The following is a 19,096-nucleotide window of genomic DNA, read 5'->3' on the forward strand; positions in this document are numbered from 1 at the left end:
CGATCACCCTGACAAATCTAATTGACGTGCATCAATTATTTGCCGGACGAAGGCCGCTTAACTCCCTTTCCACTTGCCAGCCAGCATGGTTTCCGGATAATTTCATTTTTCACGATACCTTCTACCGATAGAATTTTACTCCGTGCCGTTATGTCGGCCAGCCTTTCTAATTCCCAAGCGATGATCCATGTGGGACTGTAAATAGAAAATGCTCTATTACTATTGCGTCAAACGGATAAAACGAATTTTATTATATAGTTGCGAAAAATATGGGAATTTTCATTTTTTTCTTTTTCTTTTTTTTTTTTTTTTCGACGGAAAATAATTTGTTCGGATTTCGAATTGCTGCACCGTTGCTGGAGGAAATTTTTAGCCAAATACATAGTTGGATGAATTTATTATGCAACAAACGATAAACATCTTTAGTGTAAAGTTTCGTGACAGAATGAAGGAAATATTGACAAACTTCCTTGCATCTTCTCTCCGCTAACTCTTCTTTAGTTAGATTAAAAAGTAATTAATGAAATATTAGATTTAATATACGATCAAAGAACCGTGATAAAAATTCTCACACTCTGAAACGTTTTTTTCCCCTAGAGATCCAACATACCACCATCATTGTTAAAGAACTTTCAGGCAAAAAAGCAGCAAAAAAATGAAAGCAGGTAAAGAAAAAATTCGAATGAGGTACATATGTAAATTTTTCGAAATTTGCCAAATTTATTAAATTGTATTATTGGATGCGAGAAGAGCCCTCACTGACAATCAGTCAGTTTCCATATCTGTAGAAGAGTAAGAATTCGTTGGGACACAAAACACGTTTTAACCTCGATTCAATTTTTATGATACAACAATGAAATTTAGAGTTCCTATAAAAAAAAAATGTAGAATCTAATTAGAAAAAATTTACCAAAAAAAAAATAAGCATCTTTTTGAGGCGTTCTTGAATCCAACAAATACATATTCGAAGTGGTAAAGTAAACGTTGAAAAATTAAATATCCATATCGTTTGTCTCGTTTCATTATCGTATTTTATGATTCGTCTCATTGTAAAAAAGAGAAATTGAATCATAAATATGAATCATGCGCGATATGTGCATCTACTATCCATCGATTCACGAAAGAAAAGTTGGAACTTATCGCCCACGGGTAATCTCGCTGCATTGTAAAAAGAACAAAACACCTTCTGATTAAAATTCTCGCAGAATATTCGAATATTCTTGATCAAGGTTCGATTACACGTGAAATTGCTGCTTATTCAAAATACTTACGTAGAATTATAATCTATCTCGTTCAAAATTCTATTCTCGATTCAAAACTTCTCACTCGAGATAAAATTCTAACCTATTTTCAGCACACTTGATCCTATCTGTAAATAACAAACCTATTTTTCTCCCCTTTTTTTTTCAATTACAAAGATTTATTTTATTTTAATCAAAATAATGATTTAACTCTATCAATTTCAATCGTATCTCTATTTATTCGCTATTTTTTTTCTATTTTTATCTAGACCGAAGTATAGAAACAACGCGCTTCCATCGGCACGAAGCGCGACCATTTCAAATTTGTCGACCGGTGACCATGCTAGAGGATTGAAGAAAATGTACAATGTGTGTAATTGATTGAAGTTTGGTATATAGGAAATAGGTAATCGAAAGGTGGAAAGATCGATTGGTCGGTAGGTGAGATGGCGTTGCGATAGAAGCGGAAGAGCAGAAAACGGGCAGATGCGATGCAGTTGGCCGCAATGGCGATATAGAATGGTGAGGCAGCGGCATAACGCGCATAATAACGCGCGCTCGAGGCCTTCGTAAAATGAGATACGACGGTAGGCAACGAAGCGTAGGAAGGAGAAGCAGCAAGGAATCGGGAGAAAGAGAGACAGACAGGAACGGATAGAGGGCGGGGAGGGTGCCTATCACTCGGAGAGATCCAATACAATGCGAACTATTGTACCCACGTTCGCCATCCACTCCAATTCCTAGGCTGGAGATATGCAGCTAGCTCGATCCTGCACTTGCCGCGCGCCCTCTCTACATGTGTTGGAACGTTACACACATACCCGACTCTCTCTAAGTCTATGTCGCCACTTCCGTAAGGATACGAACGAGTTCAATATGGAACGAATGAACAGATTACATTGACATTGTACCTCTGGCAAATGACGTGTTTCGTTCAAATTCAAGTTCTTCCCATTCTTCCATCACAGAAATTGTTCGTTTCAAAAATCTAGGTACGAAACTTCTTCCAAACTTTTTTATTTATTTTATCGTAGATTCGAAAAGCTTTTTTTTTTTTTTTTTTTGCATTTCAAAGCTTGATTTTCTCGCAAATATCGGAGATGCGTCGAGACCACCATTTTACCATCGAAGAGTAACTTTCACTCTCGAACGACTTTCGAGAGTTTTTATCGTTGAGATCGAACGAATCGAGGATTCGATTTATGATGATCGAATTATGCGATGGAGAAGGCTAGAAAGAGAAATAGATGACACGAGGCAAAGCATAACCATTGGCGAGAGAGAATCGAAGAGAGAAAAGGATGGATAGAGAAACAAGGTAGGAAGGGAACAGCGTTTACGTGCGCCAGACATCCGATGATGCATAGTTGCTGTTGACATGCTGGAACGTCAGGCTCACATGACCTCTCGAGCACACCCATTATCCGCAAAGCGACCCCCAATTTGGGACAATAACCGCTTCGTAGAGTCGTGTAATAATTATTGGCCGGTTTTCAGCCTCACCCTTCTATCCCCTTCAGTTATCATCGCCAGTGTTTCGTCGCGTTTAACGTCGGGAATATTCGTTCGAAAGAATACTCCGATACTTTGTTGCGTTTCGTGGACATTCCCTATCCTCTCGAGCAATCCTTTTGTAATATCCTTCGAATAAAGCTTCGAATAAATTTAACGATGAAAGATTAAGATTTGTGTCAAAAGTTTTTAAATATAAGATAAAAGATGGATTCGAACAATGGAACGGAAGAAAAAAAGATCAATTACGCAGAGATTACGAAAGATTTTTATTTTAAAGTTATAATTAAGCTTGTTGACGTGTAAAACGTGAACGTGAAAGCGATCCCTTTTGATCAAACGAGATCATTATTCGGAATGTTTCGTTATTAGTCACCGATGTTGTGTGTATATTCGAGAACGATTTAAAGCGAACAATTATTATTATCAGGCTGTTGGCCTGTTGGCCTGTCTGCAACGGACATTTTTACATCTTCTCAAAATATTCTTCGCTGTTTCACAATTTGATGAACAAGTGCGCGTGCTCACTGTTTTCAAGAACAAACCTATTAATATTATCGAAAATCATAAAGCGAGGGAATGAAATGGAAACGTCTTTATTGTAAAATAAAATTATTTAATTAAATTCGAAATTCGTGACGATTTAATTGAAAAGATAATGCAGATTAGAGACAAAAGATAACGAGAACAATTAACAATAAAACACGTAGCTTGTATATAACCCAGTGAAATATAATGTGCATAAACTGTCTGAAAATTACGCGAAACAACAGGATGACAGGTAACACGAACGGTGAAGTAGCAGTGTTGTCCACATTTATTCGAAATTTATTAAACGATGATGTATCGTTTAATAAACGGCATACAAACTGCGTTATTACTACTTCAACTGTTCCTTTTAACGATATTTTTTTCTTTTTTTTTTTATTTTCTGTGTTTAAAGTAATCCAAATCAAATTCAAATCTATCCTAAAGTGTCTCGCTTTAAATAAAAATACTTTTGCTCGATTCTCGCAGAGAGAATTGAGAATGAGAGAAGAAGTGCATCGAAATAAAGAATCGTGATCGAGCAAGGCCTCTCTCGTAAGACACGCCAAACTGTGGAATCGAAGTAGCCTTAAAATTATATAGCAATTCCGTTCATCGATAATACGATCGAATCGATAATCAGGAAACGAATTAACATCAATTACGGACGAACTTTACAAGTTTAACCGAATCGATAGGAGCCACTCCTTGAGCTGAAGTACATCATTCTCTGGCAAGCGTACAAATCGCGCGATACGACCGTTTTCCAATCAGTAAGCTCATTCATTGACGGTCTAATTAAACCGTGTTCCCCCGATCCACCGAAATTCTCTGCATTCCAGGTGTAATCGGTTTAATCATTTACGTGGCGCTCTACTACACTCTACTTAATTCTATGGGAATCCTTCAAGTCCGACCGCTGTCCACGCCCCTAATTCAACCTATAAATCTCTCGCCTCTTATTTATTATTTTCATGAATATGCATTTCTTTCACCGCCTGCTAATGGACCGGGGAGCCATGTTAGAAGTGTTGCTTGCCAGCGTTAAACGGGTTTGATTAATCGAGAAAACTTGATCGAATCTATCTCTCTATATCTCGTCTTTCATATTAACTATTTATTGTTGTAGGAACAGTTAAGATTGTTAAAATGGAGGAACTCGGTGAAAATCAAGAACGAGAATAAGTGTATTAATAAATGAAATTATGGGTATTTGATCGTTCGCCGGGCTCAAGCGTCGGAGAGGCATCTATCATTTCACGACCCATTAAAAATTTACCGCGAGGTGGAGAAAATGGCGGAACGCTTGATTTTAATAAATCGGTAAAAATGCCATCGATCTTTCGTGAATTAGAGATACACGGAAGAGCGCAATATTTGGATCGATATTGGCGTTCCAACGTTCGATCAATTTGAATTTTATGACGAACGAAGGAAAATGGACGAACGATAATGAAACGAATGGGGCGGTGTTTTGTATTGTCGGTGTTAATATTATTCCAATTAGACGGAATTTCAACACTCGAGTAGACTCAAACAAGATATAGATAGGTGCAACATTGGGCGTGCACTTGAGAATCGAATCGTTGGCAAATAGATTTTCGAAGAATCTGTTTGATTGAAGAGATAACGCGTATCTATTGATATCAAATTCACGATTGGCATGGAATTACATTGGAATTACATTCAGTTTATCGGAGTTCACAAATGCAGTTGTTTCATTATTATTATGGGTAATCTTTCGACTCGCTTTACAAATTTTTTCTCAACCGATCACATCCTTGACCAGGAGACGATCGCCACTTACGTGGAGTTAACGTATTTGAACAAAGATGAAATACAGCAGTAAGTATTTGTTGAACCTATTAATTCGAGAGAGAGAGAGAGAGGATTTTTAAGTTTTCAAAGGAAAACTTTGTGTGAATTTTCTTTGTTCGATCGATTCCCCAGCGTGATCAATTTGCTCGACAACGTGAATCCTGGGAAACTTCGTCAGAATCATCATTATCGGTTCACCATCGAGGAAATCGAGACGATATTTCCGCAACTTCGAGTAAGTTAAATCTTTCGACGATATTTTTAAATACACTTTTTCATTGGTTCAAGATACAATTCTAATATAATGTAATGTAATAATGTAATTCTTAATACTCTTTGGAAAAATCCAAAACACGTCAATCAATCATCGATGACGATTATTTGTAAACATTTTCCTAATCTTCGGACGCTTTCGATAAGGTATCGTGTCGATGTCGCGTATTAAAAATTCTTAACGATGTATTTCACGCAGATAAAAGAGTTTATTAATAAGAGAAATAAAGCCAAGGAAAAAATAAATAAATAAATAAATAGGTAGAGTAATCCTCGTTTCGATCGTCATTATCGAATAATTATTCATCGTATCGTTTGAATTCGTTTCAGTGCAGTCCATTTCGTGACTCTATATATCGAGTATTCTCTTCGAAGAAAGACGAACGATTGAGCTTGGAGGATGTTCTGGACTTGTGCTCGGTCTTCTCCGAATATTGCCCCGACAATGTTCGCGCCACTTGGGCGTTTTACGTGTTTGGTAATAAAGTTATTCGTTTCATTTCTTTTCTTTCTTTTTTTTTTATTAATCGAAGAAGTCGAAAGATCAACTATCAATGCAAAAATTTAATACATCGAGCGCGAAATTTGTTCGAAAATTGCGTCTATCGATTTTGCGTTGTGAATAAATTTTTTCCTTTTTTCCCCATCTGCTATTAGGAATTATATATCCCCCAGATTAGGAATTGTTTTCGTAATACGAAATAATTCTAAATTTTCGTCCATCATGTTTCTCGATTCAGAGCCAAAGATAAAACGATAAAACATCCAATTTATTTATCATAGCCTGTGACAAAATTCTTCTTTTCACTATTCTTCGTTTCTGTTTCGTTTCAAATTTCATATATAAAAATATTAGTAGTAAGTGTCGTTGAATAAAAAAAATTACACGAACGGAATTACAGAAATAATTTTCGACGAGCCGTTTGGCAGAATCTCTTTATCGATTTAAGTTTAATTTCACGAATAATATACGAATGTACGTCGCACGAATGATCGTGAAAGGAGGAGAAACAATAGGGAGTGGAGAGTGGGGAGTCAAAGGTGGTTACAGTGGCGCGGCAGGGAAAGAAGCGTATTCGATCTAGAGTTAGAAAAACATGGAAAAAAGAAGAAAAAGAAAAAAAAAAGAAACAACAACAACAACAACAACGATAAAGAGTAATGGAAAAAACATTGACGAAATTGATCCTTTTTTACGCGATATGGATAACGCGTAACGTAATTACAATAATAAGATAGAGGTTAGAATTCTAAAGTGATCAAACTGTCGTATCGTCACCTGAAAAATATACGGTTTCATATCTCGTGCACCTTCGATTTTTCAGATCGGAAGACAAAATAGATTATTCCATTTCTATTCGATTGTAATTTGTTCTATTTTATTCGCACTCGTGAAACAAGTGAACGGTTTTCAATCCGTTTTGATAACACGTGATAATATAGGAGTGATAGAATACGTGGATAACCCCTGGCTACTATCGACACTGTTAACAATCTTCATTTTCCAGATTTGAACGGCGACGGTGAAATCTCGTCGAACGATTTAATCGAAATTGTGCAGAAACTGATGTGGCCTCACCAGAACGATTCGACCGAGGCAGAACACGTCGCGGGAATAGTAAGTTTTTCATATTGCGTGATATAAATCTTGATAACTGTGTACATAACTGTGTGCGAGATAAATCGTGTGTAATACAGGAAATATTTGTGATCGTGAAACGATTAAGCGACAATGATAACGCTATCGTTGTACGCATGTGCGTATGTCGGATATCCTTTACTCCAGCTATCAAAATCTTGACACGTGTTTGTTACATCACAGACAACTGCAAAGTGTAACAAGTTGTAAGAAAGTGTGTTCGTTATAAATTTTACAACGGCAAGATAAACATTTACTCGAATGAGATAAGATAAAAATAAGATATTCGAGAATTTTTCAGCATCGATATGTTCGAGCGAATCTTTAAACGAAAGATTTGTGGATAGTCGTCGTTTTCGCATAGACAATTTTCGGACGTTCACGAGGATAGTTGCAATTAATTAATAAAGAGAGAATCCGGAAGGACTCGTTAGTTATATTAGTTACGGCTCTCTCTGTTCTCGAATATTTCGTCGAATAAATCGTTTTGAATCTTTTATCGCTTTGAGGAGAGTTTAATATTCGGGAACTTTCTTTGCCCCGGTGTTTCGAGACCGACGCTTTTAAGACTTTCATAATTTTCGAAATACTCCGGATCATAGGATACTCGTCAAATACTTAAAAGAACGTTCAATTCCATTTGAAGTTTACATAAGGAACATTAAGGAACGAGCGAACATTCGTTTCTCTAGAATTTCATTAGTGTAATAATACAGTAATATTAAAACAATATTTAGAACTAGTTCTACCGGGTGCATCTCGCATTTGCAAAATCAATTTTTATCAATATTTTTTACGTACCACGTTCTCTCGCAAATAGAAATCGTGAGATATTAATGATTATCGACAGTTTATAATATTTGCATAATTTACAGGTTCAATTTTACGATCTTGCTTTTAAAATAAGCTTCGGTATCCCTTAAAAATACCACAGGCCTCTATTAATCTGTCAAATTGATAAAGATTGATTTTAAACGTACGTGGCGTTGATTGAGAGGAAATCCACTAAATCGCTTCCTTTTTTTTTTTTTTTTCATTTTTTATTTATTTATTATTTTTTCTTTTTTTTTTTTTTTTTTATCAAAATTTATCAACACGCAATTTCGCCGAACCGAAAATGAGAAAATTCTACGAAAGTATTAATTTTCAGTTCGAAGTGATCGATGGATTCCATTATGTCCGTGTATAAACGAAGGGGTGGAGGGTTAGGAGGGGAAAAAAAATTATTATTAACTTTCGCGCGAATAAATTGAATTAAATTCTAAATTCATCGATAATTCTATCCAAAGTGGAATTGTAACTATGCAATAATATAATGTAACTTGTGAAATGATTGAAATCATTGATTGATAAGCGATCGCGCGTATACTACTACGGGATGGAATTATTATAAATAATTCTGAACGAATTTCTAAAACTCGTTATCAATTTTCGATTACAGCAATTGTAATTTTACGCGATTCTGCGAAAGTCAAACAGCGTGGAATCAAGTAATTTGGAAAATCAAATAACTCTGCACCATAGTGATCGATGCATAGTTCGTGGGAATATTAATGTTTTAATAGAAACACGCGTGTATATTTGTTCCGAAATGCGGATCAATTATCGATAAACATTGGACAACATTGCTTAATAAACAATAAATTTTCCAATTCCCTCTTAGTCTCTGCGTATGTGAACTTAACCTCAAACTTGTCGATACGCTACGTGTAAATACAAGTCGAATTAAAATCGAAAAAATAAAGGAAAAAAAAGGATAGATAGAAGAAAATTCGTTCGTTCGCACGTTTAAGAAAAGATTACTTATTGTATCGTGAATGACAATATGGAAAATTATATTTATAACCATTATATTTTCGGATCATGACTCGATGAATTATATATCGGTTGGAATTCCGATAGAGCCGATTGATGCATATGAAATTTCATCGAACAACGCTGCGCTGAACATTAAAGAAGCTAATTAAATCTGGTAACTGAATATTCAAATTTCCTGTGAATATGTAATATTTGAAAACATATCATTAAACAAAAGTTTGAATATTAAAAAAAAAAAAAAAAAAAAAGATCAAGACGTGCGAAAAATATAAAGTCAAATATTCTCTCTACGAATTTTATAACGCGTATTAAATGTTTTTAATTTATTTCTTTTTATCTCTTTTATCGACACACGTGTGTATAAATTAAAATTTTTTTTTTTTTTTTTTTTTTTTTTTTTTTTAGATACTTCAAGAGATGGTGTTCAATCGGCAGGGAAGCATTTCCTGCGAAGAATTTATACGTTTCTCCTCGAGAATTTCAGAATTCTGGTCATCGTTTCGCTTTAAAATTTAATTACGCTTACATCACGATAATTTATTTCTGTAATTTCGATATTCGTATCAAAGCAAACGAATAATTTTATACCTGGAATTTCGTACGCGTCCATATCACGTATTACATAATTAACTAACAATTATGTAACAGTTTCAAAAAGGTATTGTCGCGAATTAATTCCATTCGAATCGAGATTATTCATTCATTTTTGACACAAGGATGGATCCATTCACCGATCGATGCGAATTTTTCGAGAAAACTTTTTTCCAAAAAACATTTTACACCTTATACCTTTTCCCCTATTGGCAATCGTCCACATCTAGGACGTGAAAACAGCCTTTCGAATTTGAGAACGAAAAAATATTTTTCTTTAATATCTCGTCAACTATTCGACCTACGAAAATTGTATATTTTTTTCAATGATAAATATAACTGTGTATATTTTTAAAACGTTTCCAATTTTTCTATTATAATATAATTTTCCTTTAATTGTACTTAGTCTAATTATCTGAAGTTGACTATAAAATAAAAAATACGTCTATCTGACTGCGATTAAAATAGTGAGATGGATAAAAGAAAAATTAATAAATTTGTTTTTTTTTTTTTTTTTTTTTTTTAGTATATTCAAAGAATACATATATTTAAACAAAGCAATATGTGTCGATTTTTTTAACGTATGTACACTTTTATATTATTTAATCGAATAATACACGTAAGTTAATTTACACAACATGAATGGACACGTTGCGCTCATCGTTTATAAGCGATGCAAGCTTTTTTAGTGTATATTCCGGTAAGAGACAAGTCTGGAATATATGGCGTTTGTTTCCTTCTTTCGTACGTAAGAGGTAAAACCGTTGGAATTTTGTATTCGATGTAATTCATTGGGTATTTAAAGATGTACGATAGCGTCATTCCTGGTGCACATTGATATTCGTATTCATCGGAGGTAAAGAACACCAAAGGATGGAAAGTATCGGTACGGTCCTTGTACGTGCTACGTTGAAGCTGCACTAACTGTGAAAAGATACGATACTTTTTCAATTGCTCGAGAATTACGCAAGAAATCTTCTTCTTAAAAAACAAACGTGATGTAAATTTAAATGCAATCTCGAGTCGACTTTCGATTCGATAATTTACGATAATTAATCTAATCTAACTTAACCTAAACGATATAACCTTAACGATAAGGAAATGAAATTAGAATCGAGACCGTGGATCGTTGAATGGTAAAAGAAGAAAATCGCCAAGTTTAAATAAGATTCGAGAAAGAAGATGTGAAGATAGAGAGCGGGAAAAAAATATATATATATCGGAAGAGGAAAAGCCGAGATAAAACAGAATCCTTTTGCATACGCGCCAACTATTTGGTAGGAGCAGCCTGCACATGTGTATTTCCAAGACGAAGGAAAAATCTTTTAAGGTAGAGAGAAGAAATTCAGGAAAAGAAGAGAGAAGACTGGAAATGTCTAGAGAAAGGTGGATAAAGAAAGTTTGAGAAAAGATATAGATTTTTTCCAAGAATAACTCGTCTCTCTTCAAGTGTGTAACGCAGTTGCTTGAACGACACTTATTTTCTTCAAAATTATCGCCAACAATGATGGATAACACGGAAGTTGGAAAAATACATCGAACAGCTCGATGAATATTGCGTAAAATCTTTCCAAACTTTTTTTTTCTTTTCCCATAATTATTGTTGAATAATAAAAGAAAAAAATTAAAATCAACAACATGGAAGAGATCCACATGTAGGAAAAATCGAAAATCTCGTACGAATCGAAACATACACGTACATAAAAGCATTGCACAAAATTCCATGTGTCGAATGCAATAAATTCAATACCTACATTATGTTATATATCACGTGTCAACGAGTCAAATAAACTTTCATACCCGATAGACTCGTATTGAATAACGATTGGCGAACAGAACAGTCTGTGGCACATACCGATCGTTTCATTCGATTAAACGTACATTTGAAATGATTTTCGGAACGGACAATTTAATTAATTCGAATATTATCGTAATTTCAAGGGAAAAAACTAATCAATCGCAAAATTATCCGTTTAAAACGTAAACGAATTATATATAATCTATTTACTTTGAACAGATCATCAATTTCCTTCATGCGCTTTTGATCGATCGTCGAGATGTCATTCGTCTGCACCATTAAATTACGATTAATGTTACGACGCATCGTGTCCGCGACGATTTCAGGTCTTGGACTGTACGGAGTTTTCTGCATTCCCCATTCGTACGATGGCATCTAGGAACGATAGGAGAACAATAGATTTTCGTAGTAACAAATATTTACTAATCGAACCATTGTTTTTGTTTATCAAATTCATTGATATATTTATATTATTAGACACAATTGTTAATATTTAATTATTTTTTATCCCATTTTTTCAAACCTATTTGAAAGAATCCGTATCTTTCCATGAGACATGAGAATAAGCGAAGGAGAAATTTGAGAAGAATAGATATGACAAAGAATCATTTGTAAAATTTGTACAACAATTGAAAATTAAATTTTTTTTTCTTAACGAATCGTCGATTAGATACAAATAATGTTAACAACGTGATATATTTTCTCTTGAGAAGAAAAAGAAAACTTACCGACAATTTTGACAACGTTTCGTTTCTATAATTTTGAAAGTAACCTATCTTTCCACCCTCGAATAAAGAGACACCCAACTTGGTCGGTGGATAAGCGCCCATAAATGGTGGCATTAACGAAGGTGGATAATAGGTGGCCTGAGTTTCCGATATTGTCTTGCTAGTTGCCATCGTGGATTTTTTACCGTTTGAATAATAGACACCGATTGAAGAAAAATAAATGTATCTTTTATACTTTTCACATTTTTCACATTTTCTCGAATAGGTTATTGAACGAGTTAATTTTTTGTTAAACGAATGAATAAAAATGTTCACTTTTTTTTCCCCCCCTCTCTCCTCCCTCTTCATATATTCGAGCGATAGTAGCGAAGTATATCGAATAAAAATGAAAACTGCATCACAAATAGCGATGTTGCATCATTTGATACGTATATTTGAAATTTTTATTCGAGGAAATTTTAATTTCTCTAAAAAAAAACCAATTTCAAAAAAAATTAAAATATAAATATCGCAAAACTTTTGTTATTCTTTTTTAATTTTTACGATTCCTTTACTACACTTATTTGATATCGACCAAATTAAACGAATAAAAATGGGAGAAAGAACACGGTTACGTTTTTGCATGACGATGCATCAGAAAGATCTGTAAAAATGACTCTAATTTCTTATCTTTTCTAACATGCCGTATTTTCGAGTTTAATTTCGCGTTCTTAAATTGAGATTTTCTTTGATTTATTATGAGTAAATAAAAAACTTATTATGATTAAATAACATTTTATCTTTATACGTAGATCTTCTATCTCGCATAGTTCGACACATATGATGCAACTATGTAACGAACTATAAGTAAGAAACTGACGAGCATGTAATATCATCGTTCCACCAATCACGTTCATCGCGATATGGCCAATTATAAATCTTCGTTAAAGACTTCGATTCGATGTATCATTATATTATGCTTCATACGTGTTAAAGAAACTTAAATCTTTTTATAAATTTCGAACAAATTAATAATCGTAATTAGAAAGAATAAATTTCATAAAGTAACATTTCGTAACAGTTTTATAAGAAAAGGAAAACTATAAAACTACGTATAGTTTCGATCGCTAAAGAATTTATTCGAATTTGCTGAGAAATAAATATTTTTATTTTTAATCATGGAAGAATGTTTTTGATCCACATTTATTTGAATTTATTATAAGAATAATTATATCGAAATTTTCGATCATATTATTTTCGAAAACGTTTCTTCTTTTTTCTAAAAATAAATGCATCGATTCGCACGATTTCAACAATTTTTATTATCATTTTTTTTCTCGAACCAATCAAAAGTTGTTTCGACTTGATCGATACTGTGAAAATAAGAGCAACTTTCAAATTGATCGACTCGGGAGGTAAATCAAAAGTTGCTTTGTTTCTTGACCAACGATGAAGAAAACATTGAGAAATGTTTCGCGATATACTTGGTTAAATCTGTTCGATATAATTGATTATGATAGATTTTATATATGAATGGAACTGTGTAATCGGTATCATGCAACAAATGAATGATAAATGAAATTGACAGCAAAAACATCGAATAGCACAAAACGTATGATGCATTATCACGTGATACAATAATACGAACGATTTAAATTCACAATTACGATTTCGAAACAATAACACGACAAGAAAATGAAAATCATTTTATTTGTGGACAAATGTCAGACTAAAAGTAAATTTTTCCAACTATTCTGCAACGAAAGTGAAAAATCAAGCATGCGCGATTTTACAGAAAAGTAATTGTTAAAACTGCCAATCAGATGTCGCGATCTCTCAACGAAAATTCTTCTCGAAAATGATTGGACGTGAACTTTAAAATGTAGAAAAATAGATCTTATCAAGGTTAAGTAAAGAGAAAGAGAGATATTTGCTCTAGAAAATTCACTATCATCTAATATCTTTAAGAATTAGCATATTTTAATTAAGTATCATTGTTAATTTCACAATTTTGTGAAATGTCGACATATGAATTTCCATCTGAATTTGAATCTTTTCGCATTTATCTTTTGATTTAAACGTGTTTTTTAAACGTATAACTAGCATTAGAAATAAATATTTATCTTGTCGTTGGTAATTTATTTTTGATTATTTTTTCAAAGTAATGCTCGAGCATCACTCTTTGTTTTGCATATGCCAATTTAAGCCATGTATCAAGATGGATTAAAAATTCGATTGAAAATTCATCTTGCTTAAAGGTGGATAAATAAAGTATAAACAGGATTGGTAAAAAAAAAATTGTTAGTTTAATTCTCTTTGAACTTGAACGTGAACTTTTCAATGTCGAAATGTTGAAATGTACTCGTGAAAGAATTATTAAGTTCTTGAATATATCAGAAATAGTTCCAGCTAGTGTAAGAATACAATCTCGTACAAATACTTGAAACGATAATGATTTAACATTATCAATTGATGATGATTGATTTCTGAGATTTTTTTTCTCTTTTTTTTTTTTTATTTTATTGAAAATAAAAATCAACAGAATCGATATTTCAAACAGAGAGAAGGAAAGTGTGATAGAACTTTGTTGTATTTATCAAAAGAAAATAAAAAATGCGTACGATACATGTGTAGATAATAATTATTAGTTACTACTACTAAATTAAGATCATTTGTTCGTTATATCATTCGTAATTTAATTTATCAAATCTTTCTCTTTAAGTGAATTATTAAAAATATATAATCGAGATATGGAAACATTTTAATCTTGATATACATATATATATATATATACTTGTTGATACTAATTTATCTTCGTTCGATTTATCCTCCCCTCTTCTTTTCACTTATTCGAATTATTATCTTTATAGTGAATTATAAATATCATTGCATTCGCGAAAATAAATAGTGCCTCTCATTCAGGTGAGAAGTAAGCACTACGCTTTTTATATTGAAAAAAAAAAATAAATAAATAAATAACATAACCAAAATTTTTTTCTATTAATTTCATGACACTGATTTAAAAGTTATTACTTTAAAAGTTTTAATATTAACGCAAAAGATGGCTGATAAAGAAAGATATTTGCAAATAATTTTACTTTTAAATCTATTGTTTCAATTTTGTTCTTCGACAAACGATCAATACACGTTGGAATCTGTACACATTGTAAGTATATTTTGTATCATTTCACAAATTAGTTAAATCAGTAAGTTGTATCAAGTTTTGACTGAACAAATTTGATCGAACAATTTTTGCAAATTTATTAAATAAAATTGATCATTGCCGATTAAAATAATCTTAAACGTTAAAAGGAATTGTGTTTTTTCAAATAGATGATGCTTTTATTTTTTAAACACGTTTATCTTCGAATATTTCATTAATCAAATTCTTGCAAAAGAAATCGATTATGTTGAAGTGTTTCTCAACAAAACTATTTTACAATGACATGTGTCTTTTTATATTTTTCGAAAACGAATCTATTCTATATATCATGTTTATAACCTATCTTACATATTCGATCGGTAAAGAATTAAAATAATATTCGCTACATTTTATTTCCACAATGATAAATCTTTGCATTTCATCATGATTTTTAAATAATCATAAGTGATCATCATATTATAAACGATTATAATTTTATTATTATTAGGCAATTTGTTTTCTTTCTTTTCCGTATAAAAATACAAGTTGACAGAAAGAATTATCAATGATGGTGTATAATAATTTTATTTTTGACCGTTAATCAATGCGAAATCGATTTCAAAATTTTATCAAACAAAGAGAACGATTGTCGAAATATTATTTTGTTTAATTATCGTTGACGAACGATGAAACGATGAAACGTAGCTTTTCTTGAAAAATAGTCTTTGGATAAGCGATATGCACTTGATATTTTCCATTTTCGTTAACATTCCATGTTTCAACAATCCTCCCTGAAAATTTTCAGATATTTAGACACGGCGATCGGACACCAAGCAAATTAGAGATATATCCTAAAGCACCTTATGATTCTATCTACGAGTCACTTGGTTACGGCCAATTAACCGATGTGAGTATATTTAAACACATTCGATTCTTCATCAAATTTTGCACTCGATCATCAAATTATTATTGAACGTGTATCTTTTCTATTTCCTATTCAGAAAGGGAAGATAAGAGAGTTTCAACTTGGCGCGTTGTTGAGAACGAAGTATAGTAAATTTTTAGGCGGCCACCACACGTATGGCAGCGTGTATGCCTACAGTTCGGATGTCGATCGAACGAAAATGTCGTTGCAACTAGTCCTGGCCGGTATATATCCACCCACGATCGACGACGAAGGAGCCATCCGTTTATCACCGATACCCGCTTATTACGTGCCGAATATCGTGGACAACATAATGTTTTCCTCGTTGTGCCCGAAGTAAGTACAAATCGCGATCACTGCGATGACACTCGATGAAAAGATTATATTCACGAGTTCCATTCAATTCTTCCATTGGCTGTAATCGTTTGATTTCTGAAAAGATAAAGATCGATTTTAAAATTAGATTTATTTATAAGGAATTTGAAAATAATTAGATAAATTTTACGCATATATTTCATTTATTATCTCGCGATATACAAAAAATTTATTACTTCTTGAATAAATACAATTCTATCGCGATATTTTTTTTTTTTTTTTTTTTTACGAAAATGATGATAAGATAAAATTATTTTTTATTTCACTATGATAAATTTTTTTAAAAGATTATTTAGAGAATTAATATAAAACAAAGAGATAATCTCAGAGATTCTTGATTTTATTTTATGATTAAAAGATCTCGTTTTACATTTTTTCGATTTTTAAGGATAAATAATTTATATTTATATTATATATTTTTTCCCCCCGAAAGACGAATGGAATAATCTCTTTTCGCAAAAATTAAATACTCCTCTCTTAGTTTTCCCATTAATAAATCATGTATCGTAGTATACGTTTTACATTTAACTCTAATTACCATAAAAATGTTTCTTATAGGTACATAAAAGAATATTTCAGAGTATCCAATTTACCCGTAATTCATAAAGAAATATTGAAAAACAAAGATCTTTTGAATTATCTTGAAGAACACACTGGTTTAAATATGACAAACAATCCACTTCTTCAAACATATAAATTGCATCATTTCTTAATGTCACAGGTATGAAATTTTTTTATTTACAAAAAAGAGAAAGACCACTTTCGATTTTTTTAATGCACTCGTTTGTAAATGATACGTAATGATACGTAAATTTCAATGGAATAAAAAAATATTTTATTTTTATCAATTTATATTTTTTTACAACTACGATGGCAACTAACGATATATCTTAAATTATTATAATAACGATTATATTTGCAGATAAGCATGAATATCGCCCTTCCGGAATGGGCAACCGAGCAAGTTCGAAGTAAGATGGAAAAACTCGTGGCGTTAGAATACGATATCTTATCTTACAACACGTTAATGAAACGATTGAATGGAGGTTTTATTATAAAAGAGTTCTTAAAAAATCTAAATAAACCAGGGAATACAAACGCTCCCAAAATTTATGTATACAGTGGACATGAATTAAACATCGCAGCTTTTGCCAAAGCGCACGACTTAACCGAACCAAAACTACCTGCCTTTGGATCTGCAATCGTAGTCGAAAAATTACGGAATCATAGTGGTGTGGCTCATATTCAAGTAAGTATTAAGTTGTATATAATGAAATACTTTTTAAACTCTCTTTATATTAATTATAACGTAAAAACAATACACAAATATAAAATTTATTGTCTTTTTTTTTTCTTATATATATTGAATGATAATATTATAAAATTTGCCCCATTCAGATGCATCTGTGGACTGGAGTTACGGAACAATTAATCACTTATAAAATTCCCAAATGTGAAAAAATATGTAATTATAACAAATATTTGAAGCTGATCGAACACGTTATTCCTTTAGATGAAGAATTAAATTGTTTATGGAATAACGTATCGATAAATTCTTTGCAAGCATATTATGATGGTGATAAAATTCCTGTATACAATGTTATATCGTTATAACTTCACAAGTTCCGGCCAATCGCGATCATATATTTGCAAGGGATACGAAACTCGAGTTTCGTTTCATTTTTGTTAATAATCACAATAGAAGAATCTTTTTTTTTGACGATGAGCGAAAAAGGCCAAATATTTGAAAAAATTTATGATGTGATATCATTCCTTGATACCTAGAATGATTTCCTCTAGGGATCGTTTATAAGCATATATCTAGAAAAAAATAGCTGATATAGTGAATAAATATTATATACATATAAAATAAAAATATGAATTTTGAGATTTGTTCTATTATAAAGACCAATCGTATTCGTATATGTATAAATGTATCTATATATGTATATATAAATATAAAATCATATAAATGATATAATAGCATATTTATTACAATACAACATCTAATGAAATAATATTATTAATAAAAAGAAATATTAACAAAGCTAAAATCCAAGTTCAAGTACTTACGCTGTAAAATTTCAACGATTTAAGATTTCTGAAGGATAAGAATTAAAATCATTAACGCTATCTCTCGAGTACGTAAGATACTTTTTCAAATGATAAAATAGAATAAGAATTGGGAGTTAGCGGCATCTCTTGAGTATTTTTAAAAAGAGGTTTTTCAACAAATGTCTGATATTCGAGAGATAATATTAGCGGTCAAGTTCTTACTTTATCTTTATTCTTTTTTTACTATTTTCTATTCTTTCTTTATGTATTTAATTTGCAACATTATCTAAAGATGGTACTGATTTCGATGTTTTTATCCTATCTTTATCTTCCTTTTACTATTCGCTCTTCTTGTCTATTCTTTCTCTGCAAAATTTTGGCGCATGGCATACGAAATATTGCATGTCAAGTGAACTCACTTTCGTTATTTCTTTTTCAAAAAACAATGCAATCTTAATTTTAATCTTAATCTACCGTAAAAAATATATATATTATATTCTCAATTTTACGTTCTCTAGAAGATTGAATCTCGCAAAACAATGTATCTTTATATATGATAAATATTTCACCACAGCAAAAGTAATGAAATTTAAATTTAAATAAATGAAAATTCCTAATTAAACGAAAAAAATAAAAATTTTAAAATATTCGATCAAAAATGGCACTATTGAAAA

General features: G+C 31.9%; 3 protein-coding genes and 1 long non-coding RNA gene across 7 annotated transcripts; 2 read left to right on the top strand and 2 right to left on the bottom strand.

The window, feature by feature from the left end:
- Positions 1–145: 145 nt before the first annotated feature.
- On the bottom strand, positions 146–1,612 carry LOC147657963 (uncharacterized). Its single transcript, XR_015291423.1, has 2 exons — positions 1,272–1,612; positions 146–195 (listed from the first exon to the last, which is right to left on the bottom strand). It is a non-coding gene; the product is annotated as an uncharacterized LOC147657963 (long non-coding RNA).
- A 50-nt stretch (positions 1,613–1,662) lies between these two features.
- LOC100871700 (calcium and integrin-binding protein 1) lies at positions 1,663–9,777 on the top strand. 4 transcript variants are annotated; one of them, XM_086905654.1, is made up of 9 exons: positions 1,663–1,763; positions 1,833–2,233; positions 3,771–4,054; positions 4,124–4,333; positions 4,411–5,126; positions 5,232–5,334; positions 5,703–5,850; positions 6,881–6,990; positions 8,453–8,673. In XM_086905654.1, exons 5-9 carry the CDS (start codon positions 4,945–4,947, stop codon positions 8,459–8,461), a joined length of 552 nt encoding a protein of 183 aa, XP_086761780.1. In that variant the 5' UTR covers positions 1,663–1,763; positions 1,833–2,233; positions 3,771–4,054; positions 4,124–4,333; positions 4,411–4,944; the 3' UTR covers positions 8,462–8,673. The 4 variants fall into 4 exon arrangements, with proteins under 4 accessions (XP_086761780.1, XP_086761778.1, XP_086761777.1 ...); XM_086905652.1 differs by lacking the exon at positions 8,453–8,673 and adding an exon at positions 9,235–9,777 and having other exon boundaries at positions 1,674–1,763; XM_086905651.1 differs by lacking the exon at positions 8,453–8,673 and adding an exon at positions 9,235–9,777 and having other exon boundaries at positions 1,674–2,233.
- A 139-nt stretch (positions 9,778–9,916) lies between these two features.
- LOC105735987 (ciliary microtubule inner protein 2C-like) lies at positions 9,917–12,801 on the bottom strand. The gene is made up of 3 exons (XM_086905655.1): positions 11,947–12,801; positions 11,429–11,593; positions 9,917–10,344 (listed from the first exon to the last, which is right to left on the bottom strand). Exons 1-3 carry the CDS (start codon positions 12,292–12,294, stop codon positions 10,078–10,080), a joined length of 780 nt encoding a protein of 259 aa, XP_086761781.1. The 5' UTR covers positions 12,295–12,801; the 3' UTR covers positions 9,917–10,077.
- A 2,030-nt stretch (positions 12,802–14,831) lies between these two features.
- LOC100866277 (venom acid phosphatase Acph-1) lies at positions 14,832–18,343 on the top strand. Its single transcript, XM_031917651.2, has 6 exons — positions 14,832–15,091; positions 15,873–15,974; positions 16,069–16,328; positions 16,926–17,088; positions 17,290–17,616; positions 17,766–18,343. The coding sequence occupies exons 1-6, from the start codon at positions 14,987–14,989 to the stop codon at positions 17,979–17,981; spliced, it is 1,173 nt and encodes a 390-aa protein (XP_031773511.1). The 5' UTR covers positions 14,832–14,986; the 3' UTR covers positions 17,982–18,343.
- Positions 18,344–19,096: the final 753 nt, after the last annotated feature.

Source organism: Apis florea, unplaced genomic scaffold, assembly GCF_048593485.1.
Source record: "Apis florea isolate Af1SG1 unplaced genomic scaffold, ASM4859348v1 contig_2492_pilon, whole genome shotgun sequence".
Taxonomy (NCBI): domain Eukaryota; kingdom Metazoa; phylum Arthropoda; class Insecta; order Hymenoptera; family Apidae; genus Apis; species Apis florea.